This window comes from Phascolarctos cinereus, unplaced genomic scaffold (genome assembly GCF_003287225.1).
Source record: "Phascolarctos cinereus isolate Bilbo 61053 unplaced genomic scaffold, phaCin_HiC Scaffold_4;HRSCAF=312, whole genome shotgun sequence".
In the NCBI taxonomy this organism is placed as follows: domain Eukaryota; kingdom Metazoa; phylum Chordata; class Mammalia; order Diprotodontia; family Phascolarctidae; genus Phascolarctos; species Phascolarctos cinereus.
Genome location: NW_027555847.1, coordinates 236,540,106 through 236,567,464, shown reverse-complemented (window position 1 = coordinate 236,567,464; position 27,359 = coordinate 236,540,106). Strand labels below are relative to the sequence as shown.

Sequence of the window (27,359 nt, the reverse complement as noted above, 5' to 3'; positions counted from 1 at the left end):
TTCTCTCTCCACCACCAGTACAGGCTCTACCAAGCCAGTGCTCCTCCTTGCTCCAGGACTACCACCCAGAACTGTGACCCAAATCCAAGCCACCGGCAAAGCAAGAGAATCCTGCCTCAGCACCAGCAAAGAGATCCCCAGAATCCCCCTATGAACAGCCACTCAATTCTTCCTCCATCTGTGGGCCAAGCTCAGGAAGCAGCTACCTCCCCAGGGCTGCTTGAGGACTGGGGCTAGGACAGAGCTTCTCTCTCATCACAGTCACAGACATTTCCTACTGACCTTTTAAGGTGTCTTTGGTGTTTGTGGGTTGAGAAGTTTGGAACCCACCACAGCTGCCTGTGATTCAGTCCTCTGAGGCCTGCCCCAGGTTTGCTGCTGGTCTTTGCCTGTGCACCCACGTTGAACTGTGTTCCTCTCTCAGCCCAGCATAATAGACCTTTCCAATCAAACATCCAGGTAACCTTGGGCTGGAAATTTTTTTCACTGTCTTTTTGTGGATTCTGCTGCTCTAGAATTTGTTTAGAGCTTTGGGGGAGAGCTTAAGCAAGTCACTGCTTTCACTCTACCATCTTGGCTCTGCCCCGAAAAAAGAGTAAAAGTTGTGGGAAAGATTGTAAATTTGGTTGTGGAAAACACCTTAGAATTTACAAAGCATTTTCACATGCATTAACTCATTAAATCATCACAATCATTAGATAAGGCAGGTATTATTATTTCCATTATATAGGTGATAAGACTGAAGCTCAGAGAAATTAAGTGACCAATTCAGAGATAAGCAGTATACTCAACTTTCAGCCTACCTCTTTTGGCCTGTGGGAAGAAGCTATTTCCTTTATAACACACTGCTTTTCTCATATACATTTGGGAGAAAGTTGGTCAATATTAAAGTTATTATATATGACTGAGGAACAAAACTTTTCTCTATGTGAAGCTAACTAGTCAGGATCAAAATTACGATCCTGAACTCATTAACACCAGAACAAATAATCAAGATATGACTTCATCTCCTGGGGAAGATAACCATATCTTTAAAGAAATAAATATATGCATGTATGTGTGTGTGTATACATATATATACATATATCTATATATACACATATATATACATATATACACACACACATATATATATATACATATATTATATATATATATATATCATATATATACATATATATATGTGTGTATATAAATGTGTATATACATATAGGGACTACATGGCATGGTGGATAGAGTGCCAGGCCTGGAATCAGGAAGACTCACCTTCATGAGTTCAAATCTGCCCTCAGACATTTACTAGCTGTGTGGCCCTGGGTAAGTCACTTAATCTTGTTTGCCTCAGTTTTCTCATCTGTAAAATGAGCTGGAGAAGGAAATAGCAAACATTCCAGTATCTTTGCCAAGAAAACCCCAGTCACAACAAAGAGTCATACAGGACTGAAACAACTGAATGTGTATATATTACATAATATTACACTATACAACAAGAACAATGTATATACATGTATGTATAGGTATATATGTATATGTTTATACAGACACACACATTCACACACACACACACCCCAATCAGTATAAAGTGAGATTGAAAGAAGCAGAGTGGTAGATAACTTCTGTCAAGAAACACCACAATGTAAATCATATTATAGGATTTAGATCAAGGGTTATAGACAACAACCCAGGACTTTGGAGATCATCTAAGAGTATCAACCAACATCCTCTTTTTATTAACTAAGAAACTACAGGTCAGAAGTATTTAGTTACTGGCTTAAGAGCATGTAACTAGTTAGTGGAAAAGCTAGGACTAGGATATAGGTCTCCTATCAGCACAAGAAGTTCCAGAAATTCTAAGAATAGATACAGAGAAGGTAGAAAACTTAAAAAAAATATGCTTTTCATTTTGATTTTAAATTAGTTGATATTATACAAAGCTCCAAAAGTTTTTCTTTTTTTAGTAAAAAATTTTCATAGTTGTTTCTCTATACACCAGCCGCTGTCTTTATGATATATCCCCAGCCACATTTAAAAATAAAGTAGAATTGTGATTATCTCAACCCAGTCATCCAAACTTCTGGATTACATCAAGTTTTAAAAAGGTATGGCAAAAAGAAGGAGGGAAGGAATATCTGAAATTGCTTCCTTTCCCCAGTTCACTAAGCTCTGTTCTTACCACCATTCAAAAAGCTCCAAATCCTTCTCCTCCTAAGAGACAGAAAAATATTGTTAATTCTCCCAAATATATTCTTCATTCATCCTGGGGGAAATGATAAAATAATAATAAATGAATGAGAGTAAGTAGAACTACTTAGCTCTCATTTTGATTCCATTTTCTCAACTAAGGAAAAAAATCTTTAGATTGGAAAAGACAAAGTAAAAATTAGTACCAGAGAGTTGAAAGACAGGATAAATTTGAAAATAATGATAGCTTCTAGCTGCCCCCAATGAGTTTAAGGCATCAAGCCAGATAAACTAAATTTTGGGGTATAGAAAGAGATTGCTGAACCACCTTCAGTGAACTTAAAAATTGTGAAGACTATGGATGTCACAGAATTAAGGAAAGGTAAATTTATCAATTTTCAAAAAAGGGAAGAATAGAGTCTGCAAACTATATGACAGCAATATAAATTTCTCTTCTTGGTAAAATTCTAAAGTGCATTACTAAAAGAATGGTTAGTGAACATATGGAAAAGGAAGAAATGGTTATAAAGAGCCAGTGGCTTCATCAAAAATTAGTCACGATAGAATAACATCATGACTTTTTTTTGACACTTACTAGATTGGGAGGCAGAGCCAAGATGTCAAGGTAAAAGGAACATTCAAGTTGAATTCTCTCAATATTCCCTTCTAAATAAATTTAAAATAACACATCAAATTGAATTATAAAACAGCATAACAACAAAAGACCAAGGTGAGACATTTTTCTAGCCCAGGACAATACAGGAGATTCAGCTATAAACCTTGGATATAGGGCTACAGCAGCAACAGTAGCAGCAGCACCAGGAGTTCACCAGAGATGGTAAGGAGATTGGATACCTGGTCAGAAAGAGATCACAGGGGACTGATGTACTAACACTGGGAATAGGACCACATATCATTTGGCAACACCATTGATCACTACTCAATTCCAGGTTTCCAGGATGAAGAAGAGTAGTTACAGTCAATCACAAGAGAACAGGGAGTCTACCTGGGTAAGTACCAAAGAGTAGACCAGGAAAGCATTGACCAGACCTCTCCCCAGATCACATGAACTTGGAAGCACTGACACTACCAATGAAAATAGCAGGGCAAAAAGCCTGAAGTTTGGGGTAATGAACCCCCCTCCCACACCACAGATGTGTAGAGCTCAACTCTAACATAAAGGTCAAAATCAAGAAAAAGACTGGAAAAATGAACAAATAACACAAAAAGGACCTGACCATAAATATCTTTTTTGGTGATAGGGAAGTTCAAAATATAAATTCTGAAAATATCTATAAGCAAAGCCTCAAAGAAAAATAAAAATTGGACATGAGTACAACAAGAATTCCTAAAATAACTAAAGAAAGATATTTTTTAAAGGGCAAAATAATTTTTAATCAAATGAGAATGGTAGAAGAAAAATTGGAGTAATTAAAATAATGCAAGAAAATTATAAAAAGATAATTAATAGCTTGGTTTAAAAAAAAGACAAAAAAATACTGAAGGAAATAATTCATTAAAAAGTAAAATTGGACAAATGGGAAAAGAGACAAAATGTCACTGAAGAAAATAATTCCTGAAAAATTATAATCAGTCAATGACCAATCAATGACAATCAACTAATGACCCCATGAGGCATCAAAAAAAACAGTAAAACAAAGTCAAAAATTTTTAAAAAAAAATTAAAAGAAAATGTGAAATATCTCACTGGAAAAACAACTGACCTAGAAAATATATTAAGGAGAGATAATTTAATAATTAGTGGACTACCAGAAAGCCATGATCTAAAAAAAAGAACCCAGACATCAAATTTCAAAAAAAAAAATTATAAAGAAAAATGGCTCAGATATCATAGAACCAGAGGGCAAAGTAGAAATTGAAAGAATTCACAATAGCCTCCTGAAAGATATTCTGAAATGAAAACTGCAAGGAATTTATAGCCAAATTCCAGAACTCCCAGGTCAAAAAGAAAATATTGAAAGCAGCCAGAAAGAAACAATTCAAATATCAGTAAGAATCATGCAAGATTGAGCAGCAACCACAATAAAGAAGTAGAGGGCTTGTAATATAATATTCCAGAATATAATTCCTGGGATTACAACCAAGAAATCCAGCAAATCTGAGTATAATCTTTCTGAGGGGAAAAAATAGCCACTTAATGAAATAGAGGAGTTCCAGGTATTCTTGATGAAAAGACCAAAGGTGAATATAAAATCTGACAAACACAAGACTTAAGAGGTGCATAAAAAGCTAAAAATGAGTGAGAAATCATGAAAAACTTATTAAGGTTGAACTGTTTGTATTCCCAAATTGGAAGATAAAACATGTGATTTCTAAGAACTTTAGCATTATTAGGGTAGTTAGAAAGAATCTACATAGCATCAGGTTTGAGATTGAGTCTATTATGTTAAGATGATCTAAAAAAAAAGAATGGGAATGTGAGAAAGAGGGATGCTCTGGGAGAATGGGGAAGGAAGAGGAAGAAGGGGAAAACTATCTCTCATAAAAATGAAGAACTTGCCAGGAAGTTTTTACAATGGAGGGGAAAATAGGAGTAGGAAGTGGGTAGTACTTGAACTTCACTCATGTGCAGTGGTTCAAAGAGAGAAGAATGTGTGTGTGTATCTGTCTGTCTGTGTTTATGTAAATATGTAGATATATAGATATATACATATGCTCAGTTGGGTATGGAAATCCATCTTACTCAACAGAGAAGTAAAAGAGAAAGGGGGATTAAAAGGGGAGAGTGATAAGAGAGAGAGAGAGGATTAAGGGAGGCAATGGTCAGAAGCAAAATAGACTTTTGAGGAGGGACAAGGTGAGAGAGAGGGTGGGGGATGGAGGGAAATATATGGTTAGTAATCATAACTGAATGAGAATGGCATGAACTCACCCATAAAAATGGAAGCATATAGCACAATGGATCAGAAATCAGAATCCAACAATATGTTGTTTACAAGAAACACAATAGAAGCAGAAAAACAGAAGAAAACTAAGGGCTAGAGTAGAATCTATTATGTTTCAGCTGATGTAAAAAAAAAAGTAGCAGCAGAAGTAGCAGCCATGATCTCAGACAAAATAAAAGAAAAATAGATCTAATTAAAAGAGATAATCAGGGAAATGACATTTTGCTAAAAGGTGCCATAGACAATGAAGTATCATCAACACTAAACATATATGCACCAAATTCTTAGAGGAAAATTTAAGCGAGTTAGAGGAGAAAATAGTAAATCCATAATAGTGGAGAACCTCAATTAACATTACAGTAATATATCACAAAGATCATACATTATGATCAGATGGAATTTATACCAGGAATTCAAGGCTGGTTCAATATTAGGAAAATTATAAGCATAATTGACTATATCAATAACAAAAGCAACATAAATCATATAATTATATGAATAGATGCAGAAAAAGCTCTTGACAAAATACAATACACATTCCCATTAACAACACTAGAAAACATAGGAATAAATGGAGCTTTCCTTAAAATGGTAAGTAATATCTATCTAAAACCAAGAGTAAACATTATTTGTAATGGGGATAAACTAGAAACCTTCCCAATAAGATCTAGGATGAAGCAAGGATGTCCATTATCATAATTATTATTCAATATTGTACTAGAAATGCTAGCTTATAGCAATAAGGCAAGAAAAGAAATTGAAGCAATGAGAATAGACAATAAGGAAACAATTACTTTTTTCAAATGATATGATGATACCTTCATATCATCTTTAGCAAAGTTGTTAATAAACTGTATTACAAATAAATAAGCAAAATAAAAAATAAAAAACCCACACAAATAATCAGCATTTCTACATATCATTTTTTAATCTAGCAAAAAGAAATAGAAAGAGAAAATACATTTAAAAATAATTGCTGACAGTACAAAATATTAATTGAGGTAGAATCATCATTTTTATTTTATTGATTTGGCTTATCCATGAGCAATTAATATTTCTCCATTTGTTTAGAACTATCTTTATTTATATTAAAAGTGTTTTCTAATTGTTTTTAGATAGTTTCTGTGTATGTCTTAGGGAATATTGAGAGAATTCAGCTTGAATGCTCTCTTTACTCTGCCATTTTGGCTCTGCCTCCCAATCTAGTACCTGTTAAAAAAAAAAGTCATGATGTTATTCTATCATGACTAATTTTTGATGAAGCCACTAGCTCTTTATAACCATTTTTTTCCTTTTCCATATGTTCACTAGCCATTCTTTTAGTAATACATTTTAGAATTCTGCCAAGACGAGAAATCTATATTGCTGTCTTATAGTTTGAAGACTCTATTCTTCCCTTTTTTTGAGAATTGATAAATTTACCTTTCCTTAATTCTGTGACATCCATAGTCTTCACAATTTTTAAGTTTACTGAAGGTGGTTCAGCAATCTTTTTCTATACCCCAAAATTTAGTTTATCTGGCTTGATGGCTTAAACCATTGGGGGCAGCTAGATGCTATCATTATTTTCAAATTTATCCTTTCAACTCTCTAGTGCTAATTTTTACTTTGTTCTTTCCAATTCTAAACAAATGGAGAAATATTAATTGCTCATGGATAGGCCAAATCAATAAAACAAAAATGATGATTCTACCTAAATTAATATACTTATTCATTGCCATAGCAATCAAACTACCAAAGAATTATCTTGTTATATTTATAGTTCTAGAAAAATAATAATAAAATTCATCTGGAAGAACAAAAGGACATGAATATCAAGGAAATCAATGTGGAAAAGACTGAAGGAAAGTTGGCCTAGCAATACCAGATTTCAAACTATGCTATAAAGTGATAATCACCAAAACAATCTATTACTGGATAAGAAATAGAGTGGTTGAACACAATTCCAAAAGACTCATGATGAAAAATGCTATCCACAAAAAGAACTATGGAGTCTGAATTCAAATTGAAGCTTACTATTTTCACTTTTTTTGTTGTTTTTTTCTTTCTTATGGTTTTTCCCTTTTGCTCCTATTCTTCTTTCACAACATGACTAATGTGGAAATATGTTTAACATGATAGTACATGTATAACCTATATCAAATTGCTTGTTGTCTGGGGGGAGGGGAAGAAAAATTTGGAACTCACAATATTATAAAAGTGAATGTAGAAAAATATCTTTACATGTAATTAGAAAAAAGTACTATTAAGAGAGGGGGGAAATACAGTGGTTCATCAATAGGAAAGATTGGATGCACAATAAACAAAAGTAAATGACCATAGTAATCTAATATTTGATAAACCCAAAGATCCAAGTTTTTGGAACAAAAACTCACTTTCTGACAAAACTTCTGGGAAAACTGAATAGCAAATTTGGCAGAAATTAGGCACAAACCACTATCTCACATCATATACCAAGATAAGGTCAAAATGGGTACATGATTTAGACAAAAAGGGCATTATCAAAAGCAAATTATGGACACATGGGAAAAATTATCAGTCAGATCTATGGATAAGGGAAGAGTTTATGGCCAAACAAGAGCTAAGGAGGATCATAGGAGGTAAAATGGGTACTTTTGATTATATAAAATTAAAGATTTTGCACAAACAAAACCAAGGTAACCAAAATTACAAAGAAAGCAGGAAACTGTGATAAAAAAATTTAAGCAATTTTTTTTCTAATAAAGATCTCATTTCTCAAATATATATGTAAGGGAAATAAATGTATAAAAATAACAGCCGTTAACGAATTGGTAAATAATCAAAAGCTAAGAACAAGCAGTTTTCAGAAGAAAACATGCTCTAAATTACTAATAATTAGAGAAATGCACATTAAAACAATTCTTGGATATCATCTCATACTTATCAGATTGTCTAACATGACAGAAAAATAAAATGTCAAACACTGGAGAGGATGTGGAAAAATGATACACTAATGCATTATAACTGTCCACCAAATGGTCCAACCATTCTGGAGGACAATTTGTAATTGTGCCCAAAAAGTCATAAAACTGCATAGCCTTTGACCCAGAAATACCAAAGAGAACAAAGAAAAAGGAAAAGGACCTATATGTACAAAAATATTTATGCCAGATCTTTTTGAGGAGGCACAGAATTAGACATTGAGGAGGTGCCCAACAATTGGGGTATATGATTGTGATAGAATACCATCATGCTGTAAGAAACTATGAAAAGGAGGGTGTCAGGAAAATCTGGGAAGACAACTTATATAAATTGATAAAAAGTGAAGTGAGCAGAACCAGGATAATAACATTGTATATAGTAACAGCAATATTGTTAATGATTACCAACTGTGAAAGATTTAGCTACTCTGATCAATACAATGACTCACAACAATTCCAAAGGATTCATGATGAAAAGTGTGGTCCACATCCAGAGAGAGAGAGAACTGATGAATGCTGAGTGCAGATTTAAGCATATTTTTTCACTTTATTTTTCTTTTTTTCTCTTGCAACAAGGTTAATATGGAAATATGCTTTGAATGACTTTACATGTATAACGGTATCATTTCTTTCTCTATGGGTGGTGTAGGGGCTACAGGAAGGAAAAAGAATTTGGAACTCAAGATCAAAATTGAATCTTAAAAATTATTTAAAAAAACAAAAAATAAAATAAAACAGCTACTAGACCGAGTGATGTTGTAAATATAGTATTGTTTACCTAGATTTCAGTGAAGCATTTGACAAATTCTTTCATACTATCTTTGTGGGAAAGATGGAGTGACAAGGTACAGATGACAGCACAATAAGGTAGATTTGCAACTTGTTGAATGTTACCAATTGCTCAATGTCAATTTGGATGAAGGTCTCTAGTCCAGTACTCTAGTGATCTATCTTTGACCTTGTTCTATTTAAAATGTTGTAAAGGACTTGGATGAAGATATAGATAGCATGTTCATCAAATGTACAGATAACTGAAATCTAAGAAGAATAGCTAACAGAATCAGGATCCAAAAAAATTAGGTTAGAACACTGGATCTAATCTAATAAGGTGACATTTAATCAGGATAAATGTGAAGTCCTTCATGTTCATTAAAAATTAATACTGCAAGTTTAAGAACATGGAAGAATTGTGTCTAGACATAAGTTCCTCTGAAAGCTAGGGGCTTTAGTAGACTTCAACCTTAATATAAACCAACATTGCATAATAGCAACCAAAAAGAGCTATTGTGACCTCAGGTTACTTTTAAAGATGCATAGTGTCCAAAATACTGAGAGGTCCATTGTAGTGGCCTCTTCCCTGGTCAGAAGACACTGATATTGTGCACAGATCTAAGCACATTTTGGTAAAGTCTAAAAAAATCTAGAGGAGGGGGCAATCAGGACTAAGAAGGGTCAAAATCGAGCCATATGAAGATAGGTTTGAGACAACTGGAGATGTGCGGTCTAAAGAAGAAACACAATAGCAATATTCAAGTATTTGAAGGGCTAAAAGAGGAACTGGATTTCTTCTTGTTCTAAGAGGACAGAATTTGTAATAATGTGGAAATTGCAGATAGACTTCACTTAATGTAAAGCTTAATTTCCTTATAACTGGGAGAAATTCCACAAAAGTACAATGGACTACTTTAAAAGGCACTAGATTCCTCCTCATTTTAGGTCTTCAAGTGAAGCCCGGATGGTTGTTTTTTTGGTGTATGGTAGAGGGAATTCTTGTTCAGGCACAGGTTAGACCAGGTGACCACTTCCAACTCTGAGATTCTGACTCTAAGAGTCAGACCAACACAGTAAATATAAAGTGAAAATGCAAATATATACAAAGTAGTTTGGGAGGGAGAGCACTAGTAGCTGGGTGATTAGGAAAGCCTTCATGCAGAAGGTTGTACTTGGATTGCATATTAAAGAAAGGGAGGGACTCTATGAAGTGAAAATGATTGAGTGTATTACTGGCATGTGAGACACCAGTTCAAAGTCACGGAGATGGGATATGGAATGTCATGTGTGAATATTAGAGAGAAGTCCAGTGTGGCTAAAGCATAAAGTGTGAAAGGGATAGCATTATCCAGTAAGATTGGGAAGATAGATTAGGGCTAGACTATTAAGAGCTTTAAAAGCTAAACAGAAGAGTTTATATTTTATCCTAGAGGTGATAGGAAGTTACGGAAGTTGATTGAGTAGGGCATTGACATCTTCAGATGGAAAATTTCTTTGACATCAGTAGAATGGAATAGAGAGAGACTTGAAGCAGGGAGACCAACTGAAAGGCTGTTGTAACAATCCAGATGGAAGATGATGTGGGCCTGAACAAAAGATGTAACTGTATGAGTAGAGGAGATCAAATGCAAAAGTTGTGGAGGCAGAAAGAAGATTTGGCAACTGATTAGAGGTGTGAAGATCAGGGAGAATGAGAAGTACAGGATAATGAAAAGATTAGGAATCTGAGACACTGGAAGAATGATAGTGCCTTTGATAGAAATATTGAAGTTTGGAAGTGGAGCACATTTATAGGGGAAATATATTGAGTTCTGCTTTGAGCAAACTGAGTTTGAGAAATCTCTGGGACATACAGTTTGAAATGTCCAATAAATGATGATGGAGAATAGAAATTCCAAGAAAAGTTTTTGATTAATATTGAACTGTTCTTTGTGCTGCTTTGACTGCTCGTCTCACCAAAACATTTTTATTTTTACCTTCAATTGTTGATTAAAGGAACTTAGAATTTCTGACACATGTTTTGTTTCCAGATCCAATTCCTCATTTTTCTTTGTTTTGGTGCCTTTAATAGGGTAATATATTTTTCCAGTTCTACCTCATGTACCAAGTAGATATTAAAGTAAAATTATTATTGTTGTCTTTGTTATATTTTTCAGCACTTCAAAAGATCTGTTGATTCACTGATGTAGATACTTCCTGGCCCATTCAAGTTGCAACCTGTCCTTACCAGAGTAGATAATCTTTATGACAAAAACAAAACATAGCCCAAAATGATTATCATTAACCTTTTGGTGATGAGTTTCTCCAGATTCAACTAGGCTAGTTCTCATTAGACACATATTCAGTCTGTCATTTAACATATACTCAAAGCCATTTCAACTTGCTAGTTGCTCAACCAGGGTTTGTACTCCATTCACATAGTTTTCAAGAACCTAGGATCATCTCCACATTATATAATGAGAGATCAAAGTCAATATTAATGCCGACTGCTAAAGAAGCCCAAGGCAGAGGACAAATAGAAATGGTTATGCTTCAATTTTCTGTTTCACAAGTTTGTCATAAGGGCCAAGGAATATTTTAAGAGCTCTGTAACACATTATGATATACCAAGGAAGTCACAGTTTCCAGGCATAATAATTCATGGAAATCTATTGCTAGGTAAATATCCTTAGCAGCAAAGTGTGAATTGGCTTAAACCATCTTCATTAAATTATACATTTATTCTGATGTACTAAAAAAAAATGCACAAGGAACTGGTACCACTTTGGCTGTTTGCTAGATACTTACATTTCCTTCTGGGTCAACTAAAAGAAGATGCTTGACTTGGCCATTATGTATCCCTGTCAGGACATAGGATCCTGGATTGGTAGTGCTTTTTCTGACAAGGAAGTCTCCATCTGTTTTTAGTAGCTGCTCTGCTGCTTTCCTGCTCATTTCTCCTTGATACCAGGGCTCTGCCTTCAACTCTTCCATCATTCTACAGTCAGCTGCTCTGGATAAAATTGGGCTTGTGTTTTCCACGGACATAGCTTTACTCAACAAAGTTTCCATGGTTTGGTTCCTGAGGGCATCTTCAAAAGGTCCTGGTAACAACAGTAAATACAAGCAATAAATCAATCAAAAGGAAAGTAAATGACAAAATCTCATTTATCTGATCAACTAAAAATAAGAGAGTTATAATAAAATGGCTACTTTTTGTTGACTGGAGGTGGATTTAATTATTAATGTAATAAAACATAATAAAACCCAATTATAACATTGGGATGATGAACTTAAGGTCAGTAAGATACGGGTTCAAATCCTGCTGTGATGTTTACTACCTCTGGAACCCTAGATGAGTCACTTCACTTTTAGACCTTAGTTACCTCATCTGCAAAATGAGAAGGTTGGGCTTGATGGACTCTAAGATTCCTTTCAGATCTAAATCAAGGATCCTATGATCATAGGCAATTTTTGTTATGCTTTTTTAAGAAATGACATTTTATAGAAAGAAATATTAGCCAACTGATCATTTGTCCAAGCTGAGATGCCATATATTGTACAAAGGGCCAGAGGATTCTTTTTGCCTATTTAATTGGCTAGAACAGCTTCATTTTTCATACATTACATAGGCTCAGCAGTCATTCTTATTATGCACCTATCAACTTTCTTGGAAACAAAATATCCATTTTAAAAGAGCTGTTATCCTATTAAATCCACTCAGGAAAACATGCTGTGTTCCCTGACTTTGAGTTCAGTTTCATATGTGGTATAAGTCCCTCCCTCATATTCATTTCAATCTCTTTTCACCAAAATTGCCTTCCAAGTAAATTCTAAAAGTTGCCTGCGTACTGGATCACTCTACACTTATCAGTGTGCTGCCCCAAAGAATCACTCCAGGGAAGAGATGAAGTTGATGATGACTATGATAATGACAATGGCAATGATGACTGTGATAATGATTATAGATAGTGGTGTTGATAAGAGTGAATGGAGGAAAGATAAGCCAGGTGCTATGCTATGGGTTAGGGATACAAATACAAAAAAAGATAGTTCCTAAAATGAAGGTGCTTACTTTATATAACATATATAGGGCAATGGAAAACAGAGAAATGTGAAGTCACAGTGTTAGCAAGTAGAGCCAAAGGGCAATGTGCTGATAAGCCCTTCCCAGAAATTATGGTAATAATGATTTTATTACTGTTACTAGACCGAATGCTAGAAAAAAAGAGGTAGGGAGGGTAATACCCTCATAGCACAGCATGAAGATGATGTGAAATAGATATGATAATGGACAATTCTTGATTATAAAATCATGAAAATATGTACAGTGTGATACAAATGTAAGATTACTTAGGCCAGTTCCAAAACTAATATTATCCAGTTTATTGATATTGGGAGTGGACACAAATAAAGGAAGAAGAATTTGTTCTCTTCTGACTTCCTGCCTTTGTGGCACTTCATTATTCATTATCAAATTCACCAGAAGATTGGCATAGGAAAAAAGATAGTCCTGAAATTAGTCAGTCTTGGTACTTTTTAATAAACCTTTGTTAAAAGAAAAAAGTTTGTGGATTTTAGGGTGAAGATAAGCTAAAATGCTTAGAGATAAAATGTTTTCAAGCTACCCTTGCCCTCATTACTTTAAAAAATTAAACTTTAGATTTACACTGTTTGCTTAGCAACAGTGGTGCTTCTTTTTATGTCCAGTTGAATATGAAAAAGTTGTGAGTGAACAAGAGAGGGGCAGATGCTAGATCCTTTGTTGTGCCCTTCTACTTCATTGCCTTTTCCCCCTCTCCATCTCTAGGTGAGGAACACAGTCAAGGTCAAACAGGTATTGTTAAGGGAAGGGAAGAACCAGTTATTATTAAGAGAAGTTTTTATTCCTTCCTTCAAACCTTAGTCCAGGCCAATTCTTTACAGCTACTGATCTAAGAAGTTATTTTGAATTTCCAAAACTTATTCACTTGGGAAAAAAGAAACAGTTAACTGATAATTAATAGTATGGGGTGGAATTTGATTTATAATTTTGCTTTGTGAATTTTCTCTTGGTCCATTTGACTAGCCACTGCCAATATGCCAGCACCATTGACAGAGAGATGAAAGTTGAAGTTTATTCATTGAGAGTGAGATACTAGCAGTTGATGAACATGTATGTCCCTCACAACTCAACTAATAACATTTATAAGTTACATGAGATGGGGAAAATGGCTGCTCTTATAGTGAACTGATTAAATATAGTGAACTGATTATATATATAGTAAAACTGATTATACAAAGGGAAAAAAACTATGCTTGTTAAGGAAAATGTATTTCGCTTGTTACAAGAGATAAAGAAAGAATATATGTGTCCTTGTGAGTATAGTTAGCTACATTAAGTCAAAGAAGATCATACATCACTTATGGGAAAAGAAAAGAAGAGGAGCCTACATCCTTGGGCTGTTGAAGTCCTCCTTTGTACTGATTAAGTCTTCTTGTAGCAGTTAGATAAGGGAAAAAACAGTGAAGGAAATCTACTCTTATAAGCTTAGTCCTTCAGGAATCATACACAACAAAAATGGCGAATACAGAACAAAATGGAGTTAGTTATGTCAGTTCTTATATCAATCACTATTAGTTCATTTTTCTTAAAAAATTTCCTTTTAATGACTTTATTAGTATAAGAATTCCCAATGAAGAAACTTCCTTTACAATAATGCATGTCAGCAGATCCTAAATGCATTCACCTAATTGTTGTTGTTGAGTCATTTCAGTCATGTTTGACTCTTCACGACCTTATTTGGGGTTTTTTGGCAAAGATACTGGCATGATTGGCCAATTCTTTCTCCAACCCATTTTAAAGATGAGGTACTGAGGCAAACAAGGTCAAATGACTTGCCCAGGGCCACACAGCTAGTAAATGTCTGAGGGCATATTTGAACTCATGAAGGTGAGTCTTTCTAATTCCAAACCCACTGCTCTTTCCACTGGGCCACCTGAGTGCCCCTCATCTAATTATAATTGGGAACTCTTACAAAACCTACAATGATAATACTGTACAGTAGTAAGAACACTGGACTGGGACTCTGCTGCTAACTCTACAACATTTTAACTGTATTGGGCTTCATATTTTGTTTAACTTTTTATATAAAATGAGGAACTTGAACAAGATATAAAGAACCCAAAAGTCCATTCCTGCTCTAAATCTTATGATCCTTATATCTCTAAGGTTCTCTCCAGCTTTGAAATAATATATCTATATGTAAGGGCACTAAGCAGTATTTTAAGGTTGAGAATGAAGTAATTCCCGTGAGAATCCAATCTGCTTTTAGAGAATAGACTAAGAAGGTATGATTTTAATGTCAGTTCTACAGGAACTTAACCACAAGACTTATGCTATAAGATTTAGAGCTATAAGAGGCCTTCCTTAGTTATCATCTAATACAACTGTCTCATTCTACTCATAAGGTGCCTGAGAAAAGTTAAGTAACTTGCCTAAAGTCACAAAGATAAAAAGCAACAAACCCGTAATTTAAACACAAATCTTCTGATTGAAAATCCAGTGCTCATTCCTACTCTAGGCTGGTTCAACTCAGTTCAACGAAGCAAACATTTATTAAGTATACATTATGTACTAGGCTCTAATTATCTTCTGCTAGGTAAGCATTGTTGCTTCATCAGCTCTGATTTTCTTTCTTTTCTATAGGCAACTTTTAGGTAAATGAATCAACACCACTGGGCCTCAGAATAATCTGTGGTTTGTGTAGTAATGAATATGAAGATTTCTAAAAAAGTTAGCTTCAAGAAATTAAACCTCTCCTTCCCTATTAACTACAGAGAATGAGTGTTTCTCATTCACAGCAGAAGATAGCCAATTTGATGATGACTTCAAAGCTACTCTACTCATAACCTAGAAAATGACAAAGATTATTACCATACATCAAAACTCTATTAGCAAAGAATAAAATGAGATGCATGAATCTGACATGACAGCCTACATTAAATCATTCATGAAAAAAAATAATAATAGGAACTTACTCATGTCAAATAAGTCTTTTCTTGGGCTGTTGTCTTTGGTAGCATCTACCGATTCATTGAATACACTTTCAGCATCAACCTGAAGGGCCTGCAAAACTTGAATATTTACACATTGAGTATTCACATAGATTGGTGCCTCTCCCAGAGGAGTTACTTGGGATTTTCCTTCTGGCATATTATAGCTGTCCAAAGAACCTATAAAAAAGCAAGAGAATGTCCCTTTTGTTATTATTATAATTACAGAGATGAAGGAATTTAGCTCAGGTTACACAGAAAATAAATTTTAAGATTATGTAAGTTTCTTGGACCTCACAATGAGAGAAGTGACTGTACAGATTCTCTTTTTAAAAAATAATTTATTTTATTCTGAGCTTAAGAAATAAAACAAGCATTTTTTTTTTTAGGCAATTGGGGTTAAGTGACTTGCCCAGGGTCACACAGCTAGTAAGTGTCAAGTGTTTGGTCTGAGGCTGGATTTGAACTCAGGTACTCCTGACTTCAGGGCCGGTGCTCTATCCACTGAGCCACCTAGCTGCCCCTAAAGCATTTCCATAACATAGCAGAATAGAAAAAAAAGATGATTGTACATGAAACCACAAATCTATTATGTACAATTTGCTATTTCTTTTAAATATATAATAAAATTATCATGTAACTTTCTTTTTTTCTTTTTTTCTCTTCACCCTCATGCCCCCTAGAGATGGCTACCATCAGGCACAAATATGTTTGTGTGTGTGTTTATGTGTATGTGTGTGTGTATACACAAAACCATTCTATACATAATTCTATTTATCAGTTCTTTTCTGGAGTTGGTGTTATAAAAAAAAACCAATAAAATAGCTAAAAACATTGACTAATTTGATTTAAAAAACAGAGAAGGAAATCAAATCACTAGTATTAAAAATGAAAAGAGTCACTAATGAAAATTAAATTAAAGCAGCTATTTTGCCCAATTGTTTACTGGCAAATTTAATGATTTAAGTGAAATAGAACAACATTACAAAAATATAAATCGCCTAGATTAGCAGAAGAGGAAATAGAATATCTAAATAGACCTATTTTAGAAAAAGAAATTGAACAGGCCATAAATCAGTTTCCTAAGAAAAAGGCACCAGGACCAGAAGGATCTAGAAGGGAATTTTATCAAACATTTAAAGAGCAACCAATTCTAACATTAAATAAATTATTTGGAGTAATAGGCAAAGAAGGGATCCTACCAAACTCCTTTTATGAAACAAATATGATACTGATACCTAAACCAGGAAGAGTAAAAACAGAGAAAGAAAATTATAGACAAATTTCATTAATGAATATCAATGCAAAAATCCTAAGTAAAATACTAGCAAAAAGATTACAATATATTACAAAGATTATGCATTCTGATCAAGCAGAATTTATATGAAGAATGAAGGGATGATTTAATACAAGGAAAATAGTAACATAAGTGAATATATCAATAATAAAACTAAAAAAACTCATATGATTATATCAATAGATGCAGAAAATTTTTTGATAAAGTACAGTATTCATTTCTATTAAAAAACACTTGAAAGTATAGGTATAAATGGATTTTTCCTTAAATTGATAAAAAATATTTACTTAAAACCATCAGCAAACATTATTTATAATGGAGATAAGCTAGAAGTTTTCCTTGTAAAATCAAGGGTGAAACTAGGATGCCCACTGTCACCAATATTATTCAATATTATATTTGAAATCCTAGCAATAGCAATAAGAGAAGAAAAAGAAATAGAAGGAATCAGAATAGGGAATGAGATAATAAAACTATCTCTTTTTGCAGGCAATATAATGAAATACTTGGAAAATCCCAAAGACTCAATCAAAAACTTAGCTGAAACAATAATTATAGTAAAGAAGCAGGATATAAAGTAAGTCCACAAAAATCATCAGCATTCCTATATATCACAAACAAAACCCTATAAGAAGAAATAGTAAAAGATAGCCTATTTAAAATAACTTTAGACAGTATAAAATAGTTGGGAATACACCAATCAAAATAAACCCAGGAACCATATGAACAAAATTATAAAAAAAAATTTATACACATAAAATCAGATGTAAATAATTGGAGAAATATTAATTGTACATGAATGGTCTATATAGATTCTTATTCTTCCCTTTGGGATTCTGAAGGCCACAGCAATAGGAATGTTACATGGATTCCAACTGAGGCGCTTTCTCTTGTGTCTCACTAAGGAACACAGGGGAATGACAAAAATCCCTTTGGCTCTCTGAGAATTTCTGGAGAAGCACCTTCTCTTCTGCTTAACCAATGTAAGATAGATATTAATACATATTTTATAGAGAGCTTTCTCTCCCCCTTCTGTCCATTACAAGTATTTCCTTAAAAAGCGGGGGAGGTTCAAGTCCACAATAAATGTGTATGTTTAAAGTGCTTTTTCACCGAAAAACTCAAAGCACTTTCACATAATTTATCTCATTTATTCTACCAACAACCCTGTAGGATAGACAGGATCTTGATATTACATGCATTCTATTGATATAGCACCAAAGGTAGCAAGATGCTAAAACTGAACATTTACTGAATACTGACTTCACACCATTAGTTACCCATCTGAGAGTTATGTCATAAAGACATTAACATTTTTTTAACAAAGTGAGATCTAATTTAGCATGCCTGTCCAGCCATCTGCATGCATGTTTTAAGTATATAATGGTGCATTCTAGGAAAAAAGGAATCATTCTGTTTTATCCCAGACTCACATAATAGATTCATAATACATAGCCATTCAATACTTTATGTGTTTCAATTGTACAAGATATGTTTCTAATGAATTTGAATATTATGCCAAGAAAATTGCACCACTGATGTTAAAAATTTTTGCTTAGTATTTTTTGTGTTTTTGTACTTTTATACAAATAAAACAAATGTAGCCAAGATCAGAAGGAATGTAGAAAATTTGGAATAAATTTTATAGACTGTTTCTCAGATAAAAGTCTCATAACTCAAATATATAAAGAACCTTATCAAATCAATAAGAAGGCAAGTCATTCCCTAATTGACAAATAGTCAAAGGATATGAATAGGCAGTTTTTAGATAAAGAAATAAAACAATTTATAGTCATATAAAATATTCAAATCATTATTGATTAGAGAAATGCAAATTAAAACAACCTTGAGATATCATATTACAGCTGTCAGATTGGCTAAAATGATTGAAGGAGAAAGTTACAAATTTTGGAGGGTATGTGATGCAAAAAATTGGGACACTAATTCATTGTTGGTGGAATTGTGAACTTATCCAACCATTTTGGAGAGCAATCTGGAATTATGCTGAAAGAATTATTAAACTACCTATACCCTTTGACCCAGCAATACCACTAGTAGGTCTATTTCCAAAGATGATTAGGAACAAAGGGAAAGAATCTCTATGTTCTAAAATATTTATAGTAGCTCTTTTTATAGTGGCAAAGAACTGGAAATCACATGGATACCCATCAATTGGGGAATGGCTGAACAAGTTGTGGTATATGATTGTGATATAATACTACTGTGCTATAAGAAATTATGAGCTCAATGATCTTAGAAAAACACGGAAAGACTTATACGAAATAATGAACAAAATGAGCAAAACCAAGACAACCAAGACAAACCAGACAATGTTGTTTTAAGTAATGGCAATGTTGTTTTAAGAACAACTTTAAGCAAATAAATCATTTTGACTATTATAAATACCCAAATTGCTACAAAGTCCAGATGAAGAGACTATCTGCATCCAGAGAAAGAACTGATAAATAGAAGTATATATAGAATGGTTTTACACACACACACACACACACACACACACACACACACACACATACATACATATATACATATATACACATTTGTGTCTAATGGTAATAATCTGTAGGGCAGGGTAGGGAGAATAAAAATATTTACATGATAACTTCATTATATATTTAAAAGGAATAGCAAGTTGTAAATAACAGGTTTGCAGTTTCATGAGCAATCTTTTTTTTATTATATTGTTATGGAAATGCTTGTTTTATTCCATAAATTTTTAAAAAACTATTTTGATTTTAAAAAGTTATCTTTACAAAAAAGAGCTTTGAAGAACATTAATAAATTAATATGATAGATGTAGGTGTGAAAATGCATATGTCAAAAGCAAATGTGAGAAATATTCACATAATGAAAGAACAATTAGCAAATTTATTAGTTGTGCTACTATTTGTGTTATTCTTTCTTAAAATATCACATTGATTCAAATATAGGGTATTCCTGAATAAAATTCATTTGAATTTCATGTTTTTTGAAATGTAAGGGGTGGGGGAAAGTAACCCTTAGAGTTAAGAAGGCATACATTCAAGACCTGCTTCTGACACATACTAGCTGAACATGAGCAGGTATGTTATTTAACTTCTCAGTGCCCTGGATGACTTTGTAAGAATAAGTTACAAATGATTTGCCTATCTGCACCATTAGAGGGAGCTTCACACAAGTTTTCCACTACTCATAAATCCTGAAATCACAAATGCAGAACAAAAAAAAAAAGAATTATTAAAAAATTATATTAAAGAATATATGCGTATATATATATATATATATATATATATATATATATATGTAGCAGGTATATATACATAGATGCTATGAATGGCTTTGGAAATTTTATTTTTTAATATTTCTTTCAATTCAAATACTTCAACCTGAAGGGTCCATGTGGGTATTATCTACTCTAGCCATGCAGATAGAAAATCTAAGACTTAATTGACAGTCTTAGAGAGTTGTGGCCAAAAAATCCATTACCCTTTGGCCAACCTAAAGATGAACCTCTCCAAATTTATCTAATCTGAATCCTTCGATGTCCTTCAAGGAGTGAAGGACATTCCTTGAGAGTATGATTTAGATTTTACTACTAGACTCATACTTGAAGACTTTCTAGTTTGTTAGGATCTTTGCAGAGCTTATACTTTGGGGACCCAGGGTCGTCACCACATCATGATGTTGCATTGTAGTGGGATTTAAGTGGAGATCCAATTCAAATAATGGTTTTATTCATTTATTATCATTTCTACCTTTCCCTTCTTCTTTTTCCTCCTACAACATTTTATTGTTGCTACCATCCACTGATACGGAGATCATGATGATCAGCATGATTTTGTATAATCATATGTTGTACAAGCTAGGCATGGGGGAATAGGAATGCTCTTCAGACCACACAGAATTCTGTTCAGACCAAATTATTATCTGCTCTTAGTGAAAGCTATTTGTTTCATATTAGAAAGGAGTTTATTAAAATGTTATGGGATTATTATCTCTGATTAAAGCAGATCTAAAACAGACAAAAAAGTCATTAGTCTGATAAAAGATGTTTTAATAAAAGCACAAATTTTCTACTTGTCGTTCCCTCTGATAGACAATAGCATTCAGCTTTTTGAGCCTAACTAGAATCTGAACTAGTGGTTCTAAAACAAGTAATAGAAATTCATTAACCACGGCCCTGTATATAGTTGAATTACAAAAAATAACAGTAGTTCCCATTTATATGGCATTCTAAAGTTTACCAAGTACTTTCATCACAACAACACTGTGAGGTAGTACACATCTAAATGAGAAAAAGGGAATAATTCATTATTTTAAGGGAACTTGGCCTCCCTAAAAATTGTTGGTATGTAAAAAAAAAAAATCATAGTGGGCAGATAGAATAATCTAACACTCTGTGACATTCTCATGCCATGACCTATGCAAATGCCAGCTAGGCCTTTAGTCATTCTATATTCAATTGGCAGATGAGTCTGTGCTGAATTATAAGGCACTACTGATGTATTGTATATTAACCAACAGGTATCAGAAGTTCAGTCCACTGACATGTCCCCTCCTACCACAACCTGGGAGCATGGATCTATACAAAGACTCATCAATTGCAAATGTTCTTCAATCCCCCTGGAAGAATTTGTTCTAGGCTATAGATGTTCCAGTGCCATCAGAGATGCACTATCCACAACCCACAATACTAAAGAGCCCAACCAACAATGGAACTAGACACCTCTGCCTCTTGGATTATACCATAGTGCCCCTGCTACCACCGAAAAAGAACCTGAGTGGGGCAGCTAGGTGGCACAGTGGATAGAGCACTGGCCCTGGAGTCAGGAGGACCTGAGTTCAAATCTGGCCTCAGACACATAACACTTACTAGCTGTGTGACTCTGGGCAAGTCACTTAACTCTAATTGCCTTAAAAAAAAAAAGAACCTGAGGACTAACACTCTGACCTGTAACCCCTACATTATTTCCAGCTCTTTCCAGACACTCCAGATCAAGATTCCATCACACCAGTGATTCTCTGCCAAATATGTACCAACTTGGGGTCCTCTCCCGCTTTCTTGGAGGAGGGAGTGCGCTGAGTCCATACTTCCTGCCTCACCTACTGTAGCCTGTCAATCTGGACTTATAAGACACCAACTTCACTATGGCACCACTGTCTGGTACCTTCTTCCCTCTTCACAAGGTATGGCAACTGAAGATGTAAACTGGAACCTCTTATCTAGATTCCTCGACTTCTTCATCTCCTTCTAGGTTTGAAATCTTATCCAAGTGGTAATCTTAACAGTCATTGTTGGTTTACTCCTTCCCCTCGTCCTACCTGTCATCATTCATGAGGCCAGAATTTCCTGCCAGCCTAAGACTGGTTACAAATCCAGCTGCTTCTCTTCATTCTTACTCCAAGAATCCTGAGTGTTGATAATGCATTTATGGAGTTGTTGGACATGGACTTCATTGAATAAAGTTAGGAAAGGAGAGTGCGAAGGCACAGAGAGAGAAAATATATTGTAGTGTATTGTAGTGAAAGTACATTGCTCTGTATGATCCTTTGACTTCTAAACCTTATGCCCCTATTTGGGATCTAATCTGTAACTTTGGTTTATGACACAGTTTTAATTTGCTGTGTATATTTATGAGCTGCCTTGCTAAAAGCCCCTATACTTTGGCCTCCCCAACTACATGCTCTGAGACTCTACAATGCCTGGCAAAGAGTCAGCACTGCCAAGGTAGTACCAAAGCTGAAACACTGCTACCCTGCATTTGGAAGAAGGCCTATACTAATGGTTCAGATGTTCAGGAGGAAACACCCCATTCTTGCTTCAATCAAGGAGAAATGCCACATGTACACCCTTGTTTCAAGGCAAAGAGGAACACTCCCACTGCCATCCAGATAGACTCAGAAAAGAAACCGTATCTAATCCACACTAAAAAAAACCCAGCCAGCAATGCAATCACTGACAGCCCTTGGACTGCTTTATTATCTCCAACTCTTGGCTGATGTCTAGAAATCTTCCTCCTCATCTTTCAAGGATCACTTAAACCCCTGTATAGTCCCTCAAGCTCTGTCCTTCTTCCTCTCTCCTGTACCTAATTAAGTTTTGCTCTTGCTGTATCTGCTATCTCTGTAATCATTGCTGCCTACTCACTGACTGCCAGTACTGATAAATGTCAATACTCTGCTAATAAAGCCATCCTTTCTTGGCACAATCCAAACAAACCAGCTGGATGGGCAATAGGTCAAGTTTGGGCTATTGGCACCTACCTCCCTTTACTCTGTGAGCCACTGACCAGAGCTATGACTAAGTGCTCTGACTATTGTTTCTCTGAGGACAAAGAAGAACAGGAAACTTGGCAGCTACCATCTATCTTTCCCAGAAAGGAAAAGTCAGGCCACTGAATCACATGCCATGCTACAGGAGTAGGGTCTCCTCTACCACCTCCTCCTATGAACTCATGAATCATTGTTCCAAATTACTCAGCCAGGGAGCCCCACTGCTTTACTGATGAAGGTGGGGCTGTAATTCAGGATTCAAATGAAAGGGCATGCCTCGGCAACAGGGAGCTCACTTTCCCCTTAGACCTGTGAGTACTGACCAAGATTATGATTACGGCCTGTGGCTGCTGTGCCTTGGGTAACAGGACTTCTTAACCTCCCCAGGGTCAGGGACTGAATCCCTCCCTCCTGTGGTCAAGGCAGGGTCTAAACAGGCTAAGTGGCTACGTTAGTAGTACTGACACTAGCAAAACAGGCCTCTATGTCCTTCGATTGGTATGAGTAACTTCATTTTGGGGAAAGAAAAAATTATATCTAACTACGCCACACTTGTGCTCCCAAGAATAGCTACAAATAATTAACAGGCTCTGTTTCTCCTCCATCCCAAGGTCAGGGACACCCTGTTTTCTTTGCAAGGTTGTCCATAGAAAGAAACAAGTTTGCTTATTTTACCAGGAAGGTCCATCATTTAGTTTCAAAAAACAACACTGTTTTCTCTCAGGGTACAAAAAGTCTACTATGTGCTCAATTTAAGGGAATTCTTCCTTTTGAATTCCCCTGTAGCTACAAGTTCCTGAATAAAGCTTCTTCTGATTTGTGAGGTGTTTTTTCCTCAAGACAGTTAGATAGAACAAACATTATTACTACATTTTACAGATTTAAAAACTGAAATAAAATTTATTATTTTAAAAGAAAGGCTTGTGCTTTCTTGAGAATTTTATGTAAAAAATTCTGACTGAAGATTGGCTATATTTCACTCTCTTGTAAAATCTGTAAGCTGACAGGTATTAATAGCTGTAATGAACTAAGTAGATCAGTATAACAAAAATTGAATTTGATTCATGATAATGTGTAAACATGATGCTAATTAACAAATTTCCTAATAGACATTTCCTATTTGAGGACATTAGCCCAAATTTAGGCATTAGCTCTTACATTTTGTTATATATAGAGAGAGTGATATGTTATCTATAATATGTCAGTTCTATAAAACATGCCAGTGGTCCATTGCAAAGATCAATCATTAATAAACTGATGGATTAGAGTTCTGATAGCAATTCCACTGTAAAGAATAGTCATGTTGTCCTAAAAATGACACTATGCCTTGATTTCAGAATCAGTACATAAAACTACTGACTGAGCTTCCTTGCTTTTTCAAAATGAAAGAAATGTGAAGTTCTATCATATTTGGGGAAATTAAGTACAGTACCATCCACTAAGTGGTGCTAATGACTATAATAAAGTCAGAAGTCTTTAGTTTAAGTCAATATACACATGATTAGACTTGTTTTCCCCCTTAGTTCTTACGATACAAAAGTGATAGAATTTTAGGGTGAATATTCCCATATGTAACCTTGATAGGGTAATCTTGCCTCTTTCTACTGGCTAATGGCCAATTTTCCTTACTTACTCTCCTCCATGAATCTAAGACGATCCAGAGGAATGTTCTGAGCCAGAACTGATTTCACACACAAAAGAACCAAAAAGCCCATACTTCTCTCTTCCCTTGCAGTCTGTGGGTGAGGAAGAATTGCTGTGAGCCTCCAGGTAGAGGAAGGGTACAGAAAGAAAGGCTACCATGTATCCCTGAGAGTACTGTGCCTGTTTCTTCTATGTTTATTCTTTTTTGATCATAGGTGAATGAGAATCCAGAGAAGCAACGGACCAGGGTGTGACTTTGTGAGCTTTGAAAAGTCACCATCAGAGGTCCCTTTGGCAACTGGAGTCAGTACAGAGACCACCAGAGCTGACAGCAACAATAATTAAGTCTGGTGAGGAGTGACCTGCTTGATCCAGTCCAGCAGTAGATTGGCCTAGTATTGACCCAGCTGCTAAGGCACCCTGTTCTACAAGAAGCTAGCCCAGCTGAGCAAGCTAGTAACACATATACATTTTTTAAATTTTATTTTAAATATAAATACAAAGTAGGAAAAGAAAAAAGAAACAAATTTAAATATTAAAAGTAAAATGATACAAAATAATAAGGAAAAGCATTGCCATGTGCCCAGCAGAACATAAGAGAGGATTCAAAATATACAGGAATAAATTTACATTTCAAGAAAGCCTATATAATAAATACTATACATTGTATTGAGAGCTGTCCATCTTTTCTTTGCTTCCTTGTAAGTTTTCTTTTGTTCTTTGCTGTGCACTTTTCACCTTGTTTTTTTTTCTCCTTTTCTGCCCCCTCCAGGAGGCTATAATTAAGCACAGATATGCATACCCATATACATATAGATACATACATACATACATACATACATATATACACAAATACATACATATATATGCCCATACATACATACACCTACTTACACATACACTTAGATATCCATAATTATATTCATATATAGACATATACATTCATATGCATCTATGTAAGACTGTACTATCCTTATTTATCCCCTGTTTCTCTGAGGGTAGATAACCTTTTTCTTCGAAAGTCCAAGTCTTTCCATATTTTTCCAAGCCCACCAACTCATGATTTCCTAGACCACAGCAATATTCCAACCTTATACTGTCTAGTTGTTTTAAATAGTCCAAAACAACATTGACGAATATGGTAATGTCCCTATTTTTCTACACATACATATTTACAAACACATAAATGCATCTTTTAAGAGTTCCCTTATTAGAAAACAAAAGCTTGGAGAGGACAGACATCTAACTTATTCAACTATATTTTCTCCCTAGATAGTGCTCTGAGCAACACATTGCATGGTCCATCCTGATGAATCACATGTCCTGATTTCAACTCTTATTCTAGGGTGTCTTCAGTCTGTCTAACTTAGTAAACAACATGGACAAGCAGGATTTTTCTTTTCTAAATCCAAGATTGAGATTATCATAGCTCAAAAAATTGGGTGGGGGGGAAGCCATTAACATGAAGAGCACATCACCAATAGTTGTTTACATGTTATCTCCTCTATTATACCATGAACTCCTTGAGAGTAGGGACTGGTTTTTTGCCTTTCTTTGTATTCTCAGTGCTTAGCACATACTAGGCACCTAATAAATGCTTGTTGACTAGACCTGACCAATAGCAAATGAGGTGCCTAAGGAGAAATCCTCCACTTTCACAAAATCTCACAAAAGTCATAGTAATAGTCAAAGATTGGGCAATCATAATTACTCGGATTTGGTGAAAGATTTTTGTGCCCTTTAAATCAAGGTAGCTAGCAGGTACAGCACCCAGCCTGGAGTCAGAAAGACCTGAGCTCAAATCTGGCCTCTGACACTTTCTAGCTCTGTGGCACTAGGCAAGTCACTTAAAAAAATTCTGTTTGCTTCAATTTCTTAATCTGCAAAATGGAGATAATAATATCACCTAGGTTGTCGTGAGAATCAAATGAGATAATAATCATAAAGTGCTTAGCACAGTGCCTGGCTCATAGTAAGCACTATGTTAGCTATTGTTAAATATCGGGTTCCTGGAAGAAAGCCACTTACCTTGATGAATAGGTGCATGATGCCAATCGTCACTGAATTTGCCTCCTAAGTGCCGTCCCTGGTAGTAAGTTTGCTCTTTTCCTGCAGTCTATAGACAGACAGACAGACATATACATACATACACACACATGTGTACACACACACACAAAGAAATAGTGTCACCCTCTTCAAGTTTTACTATTGCTAAAAGCTGTAATAATAGTAGCAGTGGCCTTGATGTTGTGACAGATTGCATGCTATATTTATATCCAGTTCTCACTTCATGGCTCCAAGGCGGCATTAAGATTTCAGGTTCTTTGAAGAATG

The 27,359-nt window shown here is 34.8% G+C and overlaps 1 protein-coding gene across 1 annotated transcript in view; it reads right to left on the bottom strand.

The window, feature by feature from the left end:
- SHC3 (SHC adaptor protein 3) overlaps nt 1-27,359 on the bottom strand; it is a 173,044-nt gene that overhangs the window by 15,184 nt on the left and 130,501 nt on the right. The window contains exons 9-11 of the mRNA XM_021009518.1: nt 27,054-27,141; nt 15,800-15,994; nt 11,588-11,883 (exon numbers count right to left, since the gene is read on the bottom strand). Of these exons, the coding sequence (XP_020865177.1) occupies nt 11,588-11,883; nt 15,800-15,994; nt 27,054-27,141 (579 nt within the window). The remainder of the gene's footprint in view (nt 1-11,587; nt 11,884-15,799; nt 15,995-27,053; nt 27,142-27,359) is intronic.